The 16,140-nt window shown below is 42.7% G+C and overlaps 1 protein-coding gene across 5 annotated transcripts in view; it reads right to left on the bottom strand.

The window, feature by feature from the left end:
* Positions 1–16,140, bottom strand: part of wdr19 (WD repeat domain 19) — a 165,835-nt gene that overhangs the window by 22,880 nt on the left and 126,815 nt on the right. For all 5 annotated transcript variants that reach the window (XR_005944604.1, XM_041201279.1, XM_041201498.1 and 2 more), the window contains 5 exons: positions 10,942–11,025; positions 4,628–4,774; positions 3,776–3,900; positions 2,874–2,983; positions 458–526 (listed from right to left, as the gene is read on the bottom strand). Coding sequence is in view for 4 of the 5 variants with exons in the window: in XM_041201279.1 (XP_041057213.1) it covers positions 458–526; positions 2,874–2,983; positions 3,776–3,900; positions 4,628–4,774; positions 10,942–11,025 (535 nt within the window). In the remaining variant the exon portion in view is untranslated. The remainder of the gene's footprint in view (positions 1–457; positions 527–2,873; positions 2,984–3,775; positions 3,901–4,627; positions 4,775–10,941; positions 11,026–16,140) is intronic.

The raw sequence follows: 16,140 nt of genomic DNA, 5'->3' as shown, positions 1-16,140 counted from the left end.
GGAACATAACCGGGCTGAAAATCTAATTCCATTCACAGTCAAGATCTCTCTCTTTTAAATTAAGAGGACGGTCCATCTGTGGAATTTCTCAGGGCTTTATTCTCCCTGAGAGTGTCACTCAACTTCCCAATCAATGGTTGGAAGAGGGAAGATGAAGAAATTTACTACCCAGTAACCAAGCTGGATAATGATGTATTATCAGCATCAGATCTCTGATATTCTGGTAGGCTGGCACAACCTCTGTTACTGCTATATATCACATGCATTTTTAACCTTGAATTGCTAGTTAACACTAACACTACTGTTTTAGAGAAATTATGAATTTCTTCTTCTACAATGAATGTTAAGCTCTTCCCATCTAGTTATAAAATAGTTACTGCAGCTTCAAAGGATTGCTGTTCCAAAGAATAGCCTTTGTTTTATGTCTAGCTATAACAAGCTATTACCATACTCTTACCGCTTCAATGGCCATCTCAATTGCTTGGCCATCTTCAGATACTGGGCATTTCAAGAAATGTTTCAATGCCTGTTCAACAAAATATGTCAGAATAAAGTTAGTTGTGTGTATTTCTTTAAAATAAGTATCAATATTTGTGTCAAGAAAATCTGCATTTACACAGCGCTTTTAACATAGAAAACATCTCAAGGCCCTTCATGGTAGCATATCAAACAAAATCTAACACTGAGCAACATAAGGAGATATCAGGACATATGATTAAAAGTTTGGTTAAAAAGGTAGGACTAGAAATTTGGTTGCATAACATTACCCAACCGCTGTTGCCTGGGGGCAGGATGCACTGCCTACCATTTTGAGTGGCTCGCCTGGCATTAATACATGAGAAAGAAGTAAGCAGGTATGTTCATTCTGTGTGCAGGAAGACTTGGAAACTGTTGGAAGGTAAGGTAATATTTGACAACTTTTTCAAAGTGTCTGAGAGTTCTCTGAAGTGTTTCTGGAGGTCTTTTGCATTCAGCTGCTGGATTTGCTGCAATGTTGCTGCATTTTCATAGGGAGGGCGGAGGAGTACGTGCCCTGCCCCCACAGGCTAGAACAGCTAGGGATGGCAACAGCAGTAGTGCCTTTAAGTCTGTAGTATGGCAGGGAAATGGAGCAGAGATTGCAAAGAGGGCAAGCTCTTCCCAATGCTCTCCACCAAGTTGGAGCCAGAATTCTCCATGTTCATTGACAGTGATAGGAGGCTGTTTGGCAGGTCAGACAATGCAGCCAGCATCTCAATGTGCACACCCATTCCTGCATGCCCTGCAACCTGGATCCTCCACCACTTCATCCACTTTATTAACCTGCCTATGTCCTCTGCAATCTTGCACACAGTTTGCCATACCCTTAACACCGTACAGTTTCCACAACCAGTGATGCATTCAGGCAAATACAATTTGTCCATTACATGTGATGGCTAGTATAGCATTAATTTCAAGTAATGTAATTTTGAGTACTGCTGAAAAAAGAGACATGCTATCGAAGATTTTTGTCTTGCACTTGTCAGTACAAATGTAAGAGTGCCAAGTTTCAAAGAGAGCAACAATTTATACTGCACAGAGCTTAATGTTGTCACTGTGTTCCCGAAAAGTACAACTTTAAATGAAATATTAAATAAATCAGATTTTCCCATTACAACCAGTGTAAAAGCTATAGTTAGGTTCTGTAGGATATTTCTCATCAGAAAAAAACATTAAAAAAATTATAATTATTAAAACCCTGTAAGCTGAAATACTTTACATTCCTGGATTCCTATATGCATAAATGAAACAAGAGTAAAATTAAACAGATTTAAAACTATAAAAAAATATGCTAATTCTTTCTACTTAACTCCCACTTGCTGCATCTCTCACTCCCTGATCCTCCCATTTGATGTCTCTCCTGCTCCCCAGCCCTCCTGCTTGTAACCTCTTCTACTCCCTGACCCTCCCGCTCACTGCCTCTCCCTCTCCCCAACCCTCCCTCCCACTTGCCTGCTCACTCACTCCCCAACTCTCCAGCTCGCTGCTTCCCTCTTCCGCTCCCTCTCTGAAACCCTCGCAGTGACAGGGGCAGGGAGAGGGAAGAAATGAGTGGGAAGCAAGAGGAACTGTGAGTGGGAGGGGCGGGAATGGAAGCAGCAATCGGGGAGTGGTGGGGGTCAGGGAGGGATGTAGTGAGCAGGAGAAAGGTAACGAGCAGAAGGGTCAGGGTGAGCGGGAGAGTAGGGGAGGCAAGCAGTGAATGGGAGAGAGCCAGTGAGCAGGAGGGTTGGGGAAGTAAGAGGGAAACAGGGGATAGGCAGTGAGTGCAAGAGGGGCAGTGAGCAGGAGGCCGCTCTAAATTGGCACCGACTGGGTCACGTGATGCTACGTCAGTCCCAGCACGAAACAACACTAAAGTGGAAACTCCAACGCTTAGCCCGTGTACCAGCCTCATTATATCCCACCTCACCCACCTACTACCCTACTCACTTACCTCACCCACCTACTCACCCTACCCATTCACTCATTCATCCACTCATCCATTCACTAACATTTATACTGGACATTTAAACTTATCTTACAGCAGCTAGTGTTGTCTTTCCTCTTATACTGCAGCACTGTGATGGAGTTCTCCAAGGGACGCTGCACTCCACATTCCTGGAGAAGCTGGGCTCGGATATCCTGGCAAGAAATGCAGAGCAGCATTGAGGCATGGAAAGGTTCGAACAGAGTGGCAGTCCAACAAGGATTGCTGCTCTGCAGAAGATCCAGGCCTAAATCTTAGCCATTCTCTGAAATAACCCATTTATAATTACAGCAAACCTATCCACTTATCTCTCACTAACTTAGTTGCACCCATCTCAAATAAACTGACTTAGGAAGGGGAAGCAAAATAAATCACAAGTACTCACTCGTGTGTACTGGCCACAAAGCATGAAGAATTTGCCAGCCAGGAAATGTTTCTTTTCACCTTCAAAGTACAATGCAATACTCTGATAGTCTTCATTATTCGCATCAGTACCTGCAGAGAAGCATATGTAACCTTACATGCTAGAATCTAATCTAAACTAACAATATTTTGCTAAATTCTAGGAGAGAAAGCAGATACTTTTAATAAAAAAAAACTTTGAGGAAATGGAAAACAATTGAATTGGCAGACATGGTGAATAGCTGAGCAATGCAGATCAGATTAGTCCCAGGTTCAATTTTCAGTCAGTGTTGAATAAGCCAAGTTAAGGCACTAGGCTCCTGTAATATGGAGAAGAAAATTGGAAATTGGCCAGGGTTTCTGCTCCTAATCACTATCTGGCAATCCAACAATCCTTGCTGAAAATGTATGTGTGGACCTCAGGTGAGGGTGAGCTATCAGAGAGCACCTGGGTCTTGGTGACATAGGGTGAGGAAATTGGGAGAAAGAAGATGGAAGAAAAAAGGAGTAGTAGAGCCTTAGACAAAATCAAAATGGTCTGAGGGAAAAGAAAAGGTCATTGCCAAGTCAGAAATATTATTTTGCTACACTTGGGCAATGGGCTTTAAATGTGTGCCTTAATACAATTAGTATTAGGTTTACTTGTACTCTTAATTGCATCCTTCAATTATTTTGAAATAAAAATTCCTACAACCACTATCGGCAAAAAATCATCTCTGTGTGCTTCTTGCTGTTTGTTGCAACTCTGATTCAATATTGTCTCCCACTTTCTTTGACCGCTAAACCAAGTTACCTGAAAAACTACTAAAAATGCAGATCCTAAATTTGTATTTGTGCTGTATGTGCTTATTTTCAACCCAGCCCCTCTCTTAAATATGGGCTTACCAATAATTTCAGCATAGACTTCCATTTGATTGTGTTGCTGTGCGAGCTGAAAGGCTTCATCATTACACTTAGACATCACCAGAAACTGGATGGCAGAGCCATAGTCGCCGAGATGCAGGAAGAACCTAAAAAGAAAGAAAGAAATCCTCTCTGTAAGAGCTAGTACATCATTAATATTAAACACTAATTTTTAAATAACACAATATTACCTGAAGGAAGCCTAAGTTTTTGTTTACAAAGGGTCAGTGTTTTAAAGTTTTGATTATAGCACAGCATATAATGGGTCAACAAATGCAATTACAACCAACTAGAAAGGAAAAATGAACTAGCATATTTCGCAGTCTCAGGATGTCCTAAGTTAATTACTTTTCAAGTGCAGACAACGGTTTTGTGGGTAAATGTCAGTCAATTTGAATACAACATAAACAACAAGTTAAATAAAGCTTAGTTAATCTGCTTTGATGGTGTTGGCTGAGGAAAAATGTTGACCAGGAGACCTAGAAAACTTGAATAAGTGGCTATGACATCTTTTATATCCAACTGAACAGGTGGACAGGGCTTTGTTTAAACTCAGATATAAATGATGGCATCTTGGACAATGCACTAATTCTTCAGTACTGCACTAAAAGTTTTGAGATTGCATGCTCAAATTCTGCTTTAAAACTTGAATCCATGACTCTCAGAGGCAAGATTGTTTCGACTGAGACAAGGTCACGCTTAGTTGTTTTTTAAATGCAGCAACTAGTGTGGCGTTCATGACCAAATCTGTTTCATTTAGCAGAAATCTATTAGGACACAATAATCCTAGAACATTTGCAAATTAATTATAGTTGATTAAGCCAGCCTGTGTACCTGGCTACCATTTTGGCCCCATCGATTGACTGAGTTTCTCTAATGATACGAACAGCTTCTTCTGGATTGCTGAGATGATCCAACTGAATTCGAATCATGTTGTCCCAGTCCTTGGCATTTTCATATGCCATTGCAGCTTCTTTATATCTAGAATTCAGTCACAAAAGAAAGCAGTTTAATAATAAATTCCCCACAACAAGACACCTTGGCAACCAGATCCAAAAATAAAGACTGGATATTAAAATATTTAGCACTAATTCTAGCCAATTCCACCACATCCTATGATATCAAGAAATGGCTGGGTACACTGGATGCAGCAAAAGCCAAGGGGCCCGACAATATCCTGGCTGTAGTACTGAAGACCTGGGGTTGGATTTTTGTGGAGGAGGCAGAAGGATTGCGTTGGGAAACTTTCCAACTTGGCAGATTCATCTCCTTTAAAATGACCCCCTCCCCACCATATTCCTGTTCCAGGGAGATGGGGGCATGATGGAGTTGGGCTCGATGCCTCTAAAGGCAATTTGGGGATGGACGAGTGCCAAGGCAGGCTGGTTAGAAGGCCCACCTCAGTTCTCTGGGATTTTGGCTGAATTGTATTAAAGGTTGTTAGGCCCTCTAGCCCTCACACCCCTTTGCCCGCTCCCACCCATCTCCCAAGACTTCTCCATGCCTCCCAAACTCAGTGTCCCCATGCCTCCTCATGTCCCCATGCCCTCTCCAACCTCCCCTGCATCTTCCATACCCATCCACCCAGTATGCACTATGTACAGAACCAGTAAGCCATATAATAAGTGACAAGTGTTTGATAATGCTCATGAAAAAATAAACACCCAAAAAAAATCTCAGTTGAAAAAAACTGCTGCTCTTACAGGCTTATAAAAGGTAGAAGACACAGCCATCCATAAGTATTAAAATTAGAAGCTTTATCCCACTTCACACCTCTTAATCTTCTCCAAATAAACATACAGATACTGAAACCCCAAATCAAAGAAAGAAGAACTTATTATAATCTCAGAGATGTGAATCAATCAAAGCCGGCAGTCCCCTTCAAGCCGTCTAACAGACCCTTGCTGAGCTGATTCCATTCCTAAGTTTTGGAGCTCAGATGAGAATTCATAATGAGGCCATCTGGCAACTGCATCAACAAAACAGATGGCCAGACACCTGTTTCCCCATATGGCCTCATTATCAATTACTGGCTGACCTCCAAGGCTTACTAATGGGGTTGGATTTTTTGGAGCCTGCTAGAGTGGGCAAGCTGGTGTGCAGGTTCAGACAATCATGCAGGAGGCGGTGCATCAGAACCCCAGTAGTAGAGAAACGGCTCTCAATTATGTTTGAGGTAGAAGGATAAGCAAGCAGGAAACTCACCCATTATCGATGGGAACCTCATAAATATTCAAAATCAACCACTGGCATGTAATTTAGATGTCCTGATGTCGCAGCCACTCCCACATCAGGGAGTGGGGGGGGGGGGGGGGGTGTGTGTGCTAGCTTTGATTGGCTGACATCTTTATGAGGTTATAATAAATTGTTATTTCTTTGATTTGGTATTTCAATATCTGTAAATTTATTTGGACAAGATTAAGAGGTGTGACGTGAGGTAAACCTTCTGTTATTGATGCTATGAAGGGCAGCAGTTTTTGTCAAAGGAGATTTTTTTCTTGGTTTTCTCATGAGCATGGCCACTATTATATGGTGCATTGGTTCCGAACACAGTGCATACTTGATGAATGGGCATGGAGGATAGGGGGGTTGAGGGGGGTGCATGGGTAAGTCCTTGTAATCTTACCTGTCAAAAGGCTCCCAGATCCAGACGATGGTTCACAACTCCTCTGAGGAGCCGTGAACCACAAGTCCTCAAGAAGCTGGCCGGACTCCATGAAAATTGCAGGGGCAGTGTGGGGGCTGGGGAGTGGTGGTGAGCTGGTATAAGATGCATATCCTTGCAATGGAGCTGGCCAGGTCAGGAGTGCAAGTTGCAGGCTCTCTACCTGCGCCTTTACCTTGTGCTGGCGAAAATTGCTGGAAACGGGAATGGGGGCAGGAATCCCAGAATCAGGTCCCACCCTGATCACTCATCTTTAAAGGCCTCCAGAGTTGGCATGAATGTGAAATTCTTGGCCCTGTACTCTAAAACTAGTCATGTCTCTAGCCAAGCTGTTCCAGTACAGCTCCAATACTGACATAAGAACTAGGAGCAGGAGTAGGCAATTCAGCCCCTCAAGGCTCCCCCGCCATTTAATATGATCATGGCTGAGCTCATTTCAGCCTCAACTCCAATTTCCCACCCTCTCCCCATAACCTTTCAACCCATTACTAATCAAAAATCTGTCTATCTCCTCCTTAAATTTATTCAGCGTCTCAGCATCCACTGCACTCTGAGGTAGTGAATTCCACAGGTTCATGACCCTTTGAGAAAAGTAATTCCTCCTCATCTCTGATTTAAATCTATCACCCCTTAGCTTAAAACTATGGTCTCTCGTTCTAGAATGCCCCACAAGGGAAAACATCTGCTCCATGTCTACTTTGTCTATCGCCTTTAGCATCTTATATACCTCAATTAGATCTCCTCTCATCCTTCTAAACTCTAGCGAGTATAGGCCTAAACTGCTCAATCTCTCCTCATAAGACAAGCCCTGCATCTCTGGAATCAATCTGGTGAACCTCCTCTGAACCGCCTCCAATGCAACTACATCCTTCCACAAGTAAGGGGACCAAAACTATGCACAGTACTCCAGATGCGGTCTCACCAATGCCTTGTACAGTTGCAACAACACTTCCTTATTTTTTTACTCTATTCCTTTAGCAATAAATGCTAAAATTCCATTTGCCTTCCTTATTACCTACTGTACCTGCATACTAGCTTTCAGTGATTCAATGAATGAGGACACCTAGATCCTTGTGCACTGAAGCATTCTGAAGTTTCTCTCCAATTAAATAATGTCATCTTTTTATTCTTCCAACCAAAATGGATAACCTCACACTTAAGCACGTTAAACTTCATCTGCCAAATTTTGGCCCATTCACCTAAACTGTCCATATCCATTTGTAAATGTCTTATTTCTTCATTGCAACTTACTTTCCCACCTATTTTGGTGTCATCTACAAATTTAGCTATTGTACCTTCTGTCCCTGAATCCAAGTCATTAATGTAGATTGTAAATAGTTGAGGCCCAAGGACCGAACCCTGTGGCACCCCACTAGCTACGGCTTACCATCCAGAAAAAGACCCATTTATCCGACTCTCTGCTTTCTGTTGGTTAGCCAATCCTCTATCCAAGCTAATATATTACCCCTAACTCCGTGTGATCTTATCTTGTGCCTTAATTTTGTGCGGCACCTTATCAAAGGCTTTCTGGAAGTCCACATATACTACAGCTACAGGGTCCCCACTATCCACTTTGCTTGTCACATCTTCAAAGGACTCTAGCAAATTAATCAAACATGATTTACTCTTCAGAAAACCATGCTGACTCTGATGGATTCCATCTAGCCATCAAAATAGAAAATTGCCCAGGTATGTCCTGAACACAAAAAAAACAGGTTAAGCCAATTATGTCCCATCAGCCTACTCTTAAACATCAAAAAAGTGAAAAGACAGGGTCATCAACAGTGCTATTAAGTGGCACTTGCTCACCAGTAACTTGCTCACCAATGCTCAGTCTGCCAGAAACACTCAGTTCCAGACTTCATTACAGCCATGGTCCAAAAATCCCTGAGTTCTAGGGGTAAGATGAAAGTGACTCCCTTTGACATCAAGGCCCTACTAAAACGACATTCTGGCTGCTGTTTTTGGGCCACATCAGTCAATGATGTGAGGCAGTGGCACCACCATGAACTGTATCTTTTTAAGTGCCCTAAGGTCCAGTACAGAATAACAATTTCCAAAGTTCTAAGGAACCATGAAGTAGCATGTAAAACACATCCTCTTCTTGATGCAGTTGAACCTACTCAATTGTCAGAATGGCAGAAGACTTCTGATCTGCACAGCCGTTGGTGTAGTTGAGGGTCTTAGATGATTTGATCAAACTATGCTGCAGAGGCATAGAATGTAGCTTTAACAATATAATGGGTACCTCACAATGTGTTATCCTTTCCTAGTTGGCAACAAAAAAGAATCCACCATTGCTTGCATCACTTGCAACAGTCAGGTTGTCTGAAGCTGGTTCTTGGTCAGTGGGAGAGACTAGTTTCAGAAACTGCTTTTAGTTGTCTTCAACATTCTAGAACATTTGATGAGCAGATCCAGTCCAGTGGATCTGAAGACAAGTAATTCAGATTTGCAGCAAACCCTGTTGGAAGGTTCATCTAGGATCCCACCCAACAGCCAGCTTGATTGACAGGGTTGGCTGCCTGTTGTGCAAAGAGGGTTGCAGCACAAGGTTACAGCAAAGGAGCAGGTAGGTTTAGTGGTTGATGGGTTGTGGGAGGGTGCAACAATTTGAGAGGTTAGGAGGAGAGAGACCGTGGCAGGTGAGTAGGCCATGAGGAGAAAAGTGATTGCAAGGAGGGGTGAAAAGAATGTTGGCAGGGTTGTGATTGTGGTGGTGGGGGAGGTTCAGAGCATGGTCGAAAGGCAATGATTACGGGGGGTTATTTCAACATTGCATTGTGAGCATGGTGACGATGAAAAGGGTTTCTACACTGTTAATCGACATGTTTTTGAGAGGATGGGATGGGGGGGGCGGGTGGGAGTGCACTGATCGTGGGGTTAGGGGTTTAGAGCTTTGTTGGAGGATTAGTTATCACAAGGAGGTCAGGGAAGATAACAGATTACATGGGAAAATTGTGGGTGGGGCGATTTGGTGGGTAGGGGTGGGGGGGTGCGGGGGAGTGGTTGTGGAGGTGGTGGGAAACGGACAGATTGCAGGGTAGGAAGTGTTGGGAGACGATCAGGGGTCAGAAATTGTGGCGGTAGGGTATTTGCTGGGTAAGTTTTTTTGGGGGGGGGGTGGGAGACACTTCTGCTTCTCCTGGCTCCATGAACAACGTTGCAAGTGCACTTAACTTGGGATCTGATCCTTCTTACCTCTTTTACCTATTGGGCTTCCTGAGGCTTGGGAGACATGGTTGCAGGGGTTAAAAATAAAAGCCTTGTTAAAATGGGGGGCTCATTAAAAATTTTCAGCATCCACCCTCCTGTCTCATCTCCATTAAAGATGCAAGTAGGTGGGTCCAGGTGGGTTGGGATGTGTTTGAAATTGTAACTACCCACCTGCCCCAAACCAATCAGTTTTTGGAGTCTAAAGCTACCCCCAAAATGGCTGGTATATTGATAGTGTGAAATTCACTCAAAGGGCTCTGAGACTTTGGAATTTTCTACCCCACAGAGCTGTAGATGCTTAGTTGCTGAGCATATTCAAGACAGAGGTCCATATCTTTTTGGTGCTAGGGGAATTAATACTTATGGGGATGCTGTGGGAAGGTGGAGTCAAGGTAGAGAATCAGCTATCATCTTAATGAATGGCAGAGCAGGCTCAAAGAGCCTAATGGCCTACTCCGGTTCCTATTTTTTAATGTTCTTATGACCCAAATCAAATTGAGATAAGCAGTGATGTACTCACACTGCTTTGGCTTCAGAGTAAATGAAGCGGACACAAATTGAATGTTAAAAATATTCCCAGGTATTTATCACTAAAATGACTTTTTTTAATCTCTTTCCTACGGACAATAGCAGACTATTCCATTGACTTTTCTCACATTAAAATTTATCTTATAGCCCCCTGTGTAATTTGGGTCTGTGGAATAAGCACCTGTAATATAACAATACCAGTGATATATTGGATTAAACTAAAGGCGTTCGTGAGGATCAGTGTAAATTGTTCATGATCAGTTTTAAGAGTCAATTAAATTATCAAGACAGGTTGCATAAACTTGATTTCTATTACTTAGAGTTTACATGGATGAGGAGGTCATCCAATCAAGGAGTTTAACATGATAAAGAGGATTTGATAGAGCAGATGCAGAGAAATCATTTTTTCTTGTGAAGGAATTCAGAATAAGGGCGCACAATCTTAAAATTAGACCTAGGCCATAAAGAAATGAAATCCGGTAGCACTTTTTTGCATGAAAGGCACTAGAAAGGTGGAACTTTCTCTCCCGTGGGGTTGTGGATACTGGGTCAATTGGAATTTTCAAGACAGAACAACATATTTTTGTTAGGCAAGAATATGGATAGATGAAAGGTGAATAAATAGAGTTGAAGTACAGGTCAATCATGATGTAACTGAATTGCAGAACAGACTGACAGGTCTACTCTTATTACAACGTTCCAATTACAGTAGTTATATTCCACTTGTACAAGATTGTACCTTCCATCAGCTTCTTTTGCCTTTGCATACTGCAGGTGTATCTTGGGAGATGTTACATAAGGGAGAAGCTCTCCAACTTTTGCCCTGGGTTACAAAAAAAACATCTTTAAAATGGCTGCATCTGACAGAAATGTTTTTGAGCAGTAGTATGAAAAACAATAAATAGTTACACAGTATATGAAAATATTGGAGTTTTCTTTTCAAATCTATTACAAGTTGATCTACCAACATGACATTACATGCTTATGTGTTCTAATCTGAAAGTGCTTTGTAAAAAGGGTTGATGTAAATTGCTTATAATTTCACAAGTGAATTGACTGTTAAACTTTGAGCCCTCTCTCAACACTTTAGTGTTTGCAGCTCACTGTTGGGTTTCATAAACAAACTGAGTCTCCAATAAACTGAAATTTGTGGCTTTATGCATTGGGTATTTTATTTTATTCATTCACAGGAGGTGGGCTTCACTGTCTGGGTCAGCATTTATTGTCCTTGAGAAGGTGGTGGTGGGTTCCTTCCCGAACTGCTGCAGTCCCTGTGGTACACCCACACTGCTGTTAGGAAGGGAGTTCCAGATTTTGACCCAGTGACAGTGAAGGAATGGCGATATATTTCCAAGTCAGGATGGCGAGTGACATGGAGGGGAACTCCCAAGTGGTGGTGTTCCCATCTATCTGCTGCCCTTGTCCTTCTAGATTGTAGTGGTCATAGACTTGGATGGTGCTGTCCAAGAAGCTTTGGTGAATTCCTGCAGTGCATCTTGTAGCTAGTACATACTGCTGTTGTGTGTCGGTGGTGGAGGGAGTGAATGTTTGTGGATGTGGTGCCAATCAAGCGGGCTGCTTTGTCCTGGGCCGTGTCATAGTGGAGGTGGTGGCATTAGTGGTATTGCCACTGGACTAGTATTCCAGAGACCCAGGGTAATGCTCTGGGACCCAGGCTCAAATCTTACCATGGCAGATGGTGGCATTTGAATTCAATAAAAAATAAAATCTGCAATTAAAAGTCTGATGATGACCATGAAACCATTGTCGATTGTTGTAAAAACCCATCTGGTTCACTAATGTCCTTTAGGGAAGGAAATCTGCCATCCTCACTTGGTCTGGCCTACATGTGACTCCAGACCCACAGCAATGTGGTTGACTCTTAAAAATGCCCTCCAAACAAGGGCAATTAGGAATGGGCAATAAATGCTGGCCGAGCCAGCAATGCCTACATCCCATGAACGAATAAAAAAAAAATTCTCGAATGATGTGGGAGCTGCACCCATGCAGGCAAGTGGGGAGTATTCCATCACACTCCTGACTTGTGCCTTGTAGATGATGGATAGGCTTTGGGGAGTCAGGAGGTGGGTTACTCGTCGCATGATTCCTAGCCTCTGACCTGCTCTTGTAGCCACAGTATTCATTTTCTGGTCAATGGTAACCCCCAGGATGTTGATAGTGGGGGAATTCAGCAGTGGTAATGCCATTGAGTGTCAAGGGGTGATGGTGAGATTCTCTCTTGTTGGAGAACGTCATTGCCTGGTACTTGTGTGGTGCATGTTACTTGCCTCTTGTCAGCCCAAGCCTGGATATTGTCCAGGTCTTGTTGCGTTTGGACCTGGACTGCTTCAGTATCTGAGCAGTTGCGAATGGTGCTGAACATTGTGCAATCATCAACGAACATCCCCACTTCTGACCTTATGATGGAAGGAAGGTCATTGATGAAGCAGCTGAAGATGGCTGGGTTGAGGACCCCACCTGGGCACTCCTACAGTGGTGTCCTGGAGCTGAGATGACTGACCTCCAACAACCAGAACCATCTTCCTTTGTGCTAGGTATGACTCCAACCAATGGAGAGTTTTCCCCCTGATTCCCATTGACTCCAGTTTTGCCAGGGCTCCTTGATGCCACACTCAGTCAAATGTGGCATTGATGTCAAGGGCAGTCACTCTCACCTCATCTCGGAAGTTTAGCTTTTCTGTCCATGTTTGAACCAAGGCTGTAATGAGGTCAGGAGCTGAGTGGCCCTGGCGGAACGCCAACTGGGTGTCAGTGAGCAGGTTATTGCTAAGCAAGTGCCTCTTGATTGCACTGTTGGTGATCCCTTCCACTCCCAGGATTCACAATTAACCTCTATCATGTGTGAAGCCCATCAGATTCTCCTGTAGCTTCCAGACAGTGTAAAATATTCCTGTAGACCAATGTATACTGACTAAAACTACCTGTTAGAATAATTTATAAATTAAATAATGCAAAGAAGCCAAATGACACAGCAAGTTGCTCAACCATGCACAATATTTAAATATTTATTAAAACAATACAAATTAGAATCCATTTGCAAGGATTTATATGTGCTTTCTTTACAATTTGGTTTTTGAAGCTTAGTAAGCAACAGTACCATATAAGACTTCCTATTGTAATTTACCACAGAGATAAAGCAGAAAGGTCCCAATTGTCAGGGACCATATAATCTGAAAACAAAAGCTGTGGTTAGTTCTGTTGAAGGGCCATGAGGACTCGAAACGCCAACTGTGCTCTTCTCCGCCGATGCTGCCAGACCTGCTGAGTTTTTCCAGGTATTTCTGTTTCTGTTTTTGTTTTAGCTGTGGTTACTGTCAGGTTCACTAGCCCAATAAATAAACAAATCCTCTCATTCTTTTCACTTAGGAACACAGAAACATGAGTAGGCCATTTAGCCTCACGTGTCTGAATCACCATTCTTATATGCTTATTCAATGAGACCATGGCTGATCTGCAACTTAACTCCATAAGCCTGCTTTTGCCCCATTACTCCTTACTACCTCTGGTTAACAAAATTTATCAATTTCTGTTTTAAAATTAACACTGGATCTTGCATCATTTGTGAAATAGAGTTCCAAACTTTCCTACCCTTTGTGTATATGTGTATAGAAATGGTTCTTAATTTCATTCCTGAAAGGTCTGATTAAAAGTTTATACCAAGTCCTAGACTCCCCACCCAGAGGAAATAGTTTCTCTCTATCTATCCTATCTGTTCCACTTAATGTTCTGAAAATATTAATCAAGACACCCCTTAACCATCTAAATTTCAGAGAATACAACCCTAGTTTGTTTAATCTCAGCATGTAGGTTAACCCTTGCAGTTCAGGTAAATCAACACTACACTTCTCCAAGGCCAATATATCACACCTCAGGTGAAGTGCCCAGAACTGTTCACAGTACTCTAGGTGGTTAGTGATCCAGCTGGGCTTGTAAAGTTGAAGCATGAGTTCTACCCCGTTGTAACTCTTTCGAATACAAACGTGTTTCCATCTGTTTCAGATGAAGTTACATTGTTTCATCATTTGCCATTGTGAGATTTGAACTCTTGATCTTGGGGTTACAAACCCAGTACCATGAACACTTGGCTATTTAGGCCAAGCTCTACCCCGTTGTATTCTAATCCTCTAGAGATAAAGGCCAGCATTAGGCTTTTTGATTATTTTCTGTACCAGTTCATGACATTTTAATGACTTATGTATATAGGCCCTCAAATTCTCTTTGGACTTTCTTTTCACCATTTAGCAGGTATCCTGTTCTAATCTTTTTAGGTCCAAACTGGATGATCTCACATTTGCCTGTATTTAATTCCATTTGCTGCAGTTTTGTCCATTCACGTAATCTAAGAATACCTCTTTGTAATTTTACACTTCCATCTACATTGCTTTCAATGCCGCCTATCTTTGTGTCATCAGAAAACTTAGATATCTGGCTTTCTATTCCATCATCAAACTCATTAATAAATATGACTGATTTCTTCTGGCTGCTGTTACGATTGAACAAGTGTTTGGCACTTTCTATAATTCTTTCCAGCTGCAAAATTCTACAGGGGGTGGTGTGGGAGGTGCTGCTAGAAAAGAAAGTAGGAGGGAAAAAGTTGCCAGCAGCCATATCCACAAAGGGTGTTTAGAGAGTAATCCTTCTACCCAAACCTCAGTGAGGAACAATAAATGCTTCAATAAGGGCGTCCTCGCTGAAATCTGCCACCTGCTGCAGCCAAAGGACCACACTGTCAGTAGCTATGCAGGTGACTGCGGTGATAAACATGAACGCAACTGGCTCCTTCCAAGCTGGAACTGGAAATATATGCAACATCTCGCAGATTGGCAACTACTGTCATGTAAGGGAGGTCACTGCAGCTCTCTATTCAAAGAGAAAATTTTATTCTGACTTGCCAGAGATCAGCAAGTGAAGCGAGCTCATGGTTTTGCTAGGATTGCAGGCTTCTCCATGGTGCAGGATGCCTTTGACTGCATGTGCAATGCTTTTTGGGCACTGCACGTCAACTCTGCCATACACTGAAAATGAATGGGGTTCCACTCCCTTAAATGGCCAACTAACATGCAACCAAAGGCAGGAAATCATGCAGGTCAAACCTGGTATCCTGGCAGTCATGATGCCTTTATTCTGTGGCAGTTCATTGTGCCAACTGCATTTGAACATCCATAGCAAACCAAGGGTGGCTATTGGGAGACGAGGACTATCCGCTGATGACACAGCTCATCACTCGGGTGCAAAACCCACATGTGCGCCACCTGCACAGATGAAAATATAAAAACAAAAAAACTGCGGATGCTGGAAATCCAAAACAAAAACAGAATTACCTGGAAAAACTCAGCAGGTCTGGCAGCATCGGCGGAGAAGAAAAGAGTTGACGTTTCGAGTCCTCATGATCCTTCGACAGAACTGTTAAGTTCTGTTGAAGGGTCATGAGGACTCGAAACGTCAACTCTTTTCTTCTCCGCCGATGCTGCCAGACCTGCTGAGTTTTTCCAGGTAATTCTGTTTTTGTGTTGCATATGAAAATATATGCTGCTACATGAAAGAGAAGATTTTAGCACCCTAAAGCAATGATTTTGTTGCATGAACTATTCTGGAGAAGCCTTACAGCACTCAACTGAGTGGCTCTCAAGATTAGCTGCCGCATGTTGCATAATCTTACCATCATGAGGGAATGGCCTTTGCGAATGCGTTAAGGGTGAGAAGCAGCAGCTCAAGGAAGAGACAGAGGAGGGGGTGGAAAAGGAGGAGACATTTGAGAAGGAAGAGGAAGGGAGGCTACAACATAGACAGTCCCTTTCTGCTCAGCATGAGTAAATAATTATTAAGCAATACCAATAACTTCAATCCAATTCACTAATCACCAAGAGTCCCACACTGACTACCTTCCCTCTGTCACTGACCATTACATTATCCTCTT

The sequence above is a fragment of the Carcharodon carcharias genome, chromosome 1, assembly GCF_017639515.1.
Source record: "Carcharodon carcharias isolate sCarCar2 chromosome 1, sCarCar2.pri, whole genome shotgun sequence".
Classification (NCBI taxonomy): Eukaryota; Metazoa; Chordata; class Chondrichthyes; order Lamniformes; family Lamnidae; genus Carcharodon; species Carcharodon carcharias.
Note: the sequence above shows the minus strand (reverse complement) of the source record. Positions and strands in the feature narration are given on the sequence as shown.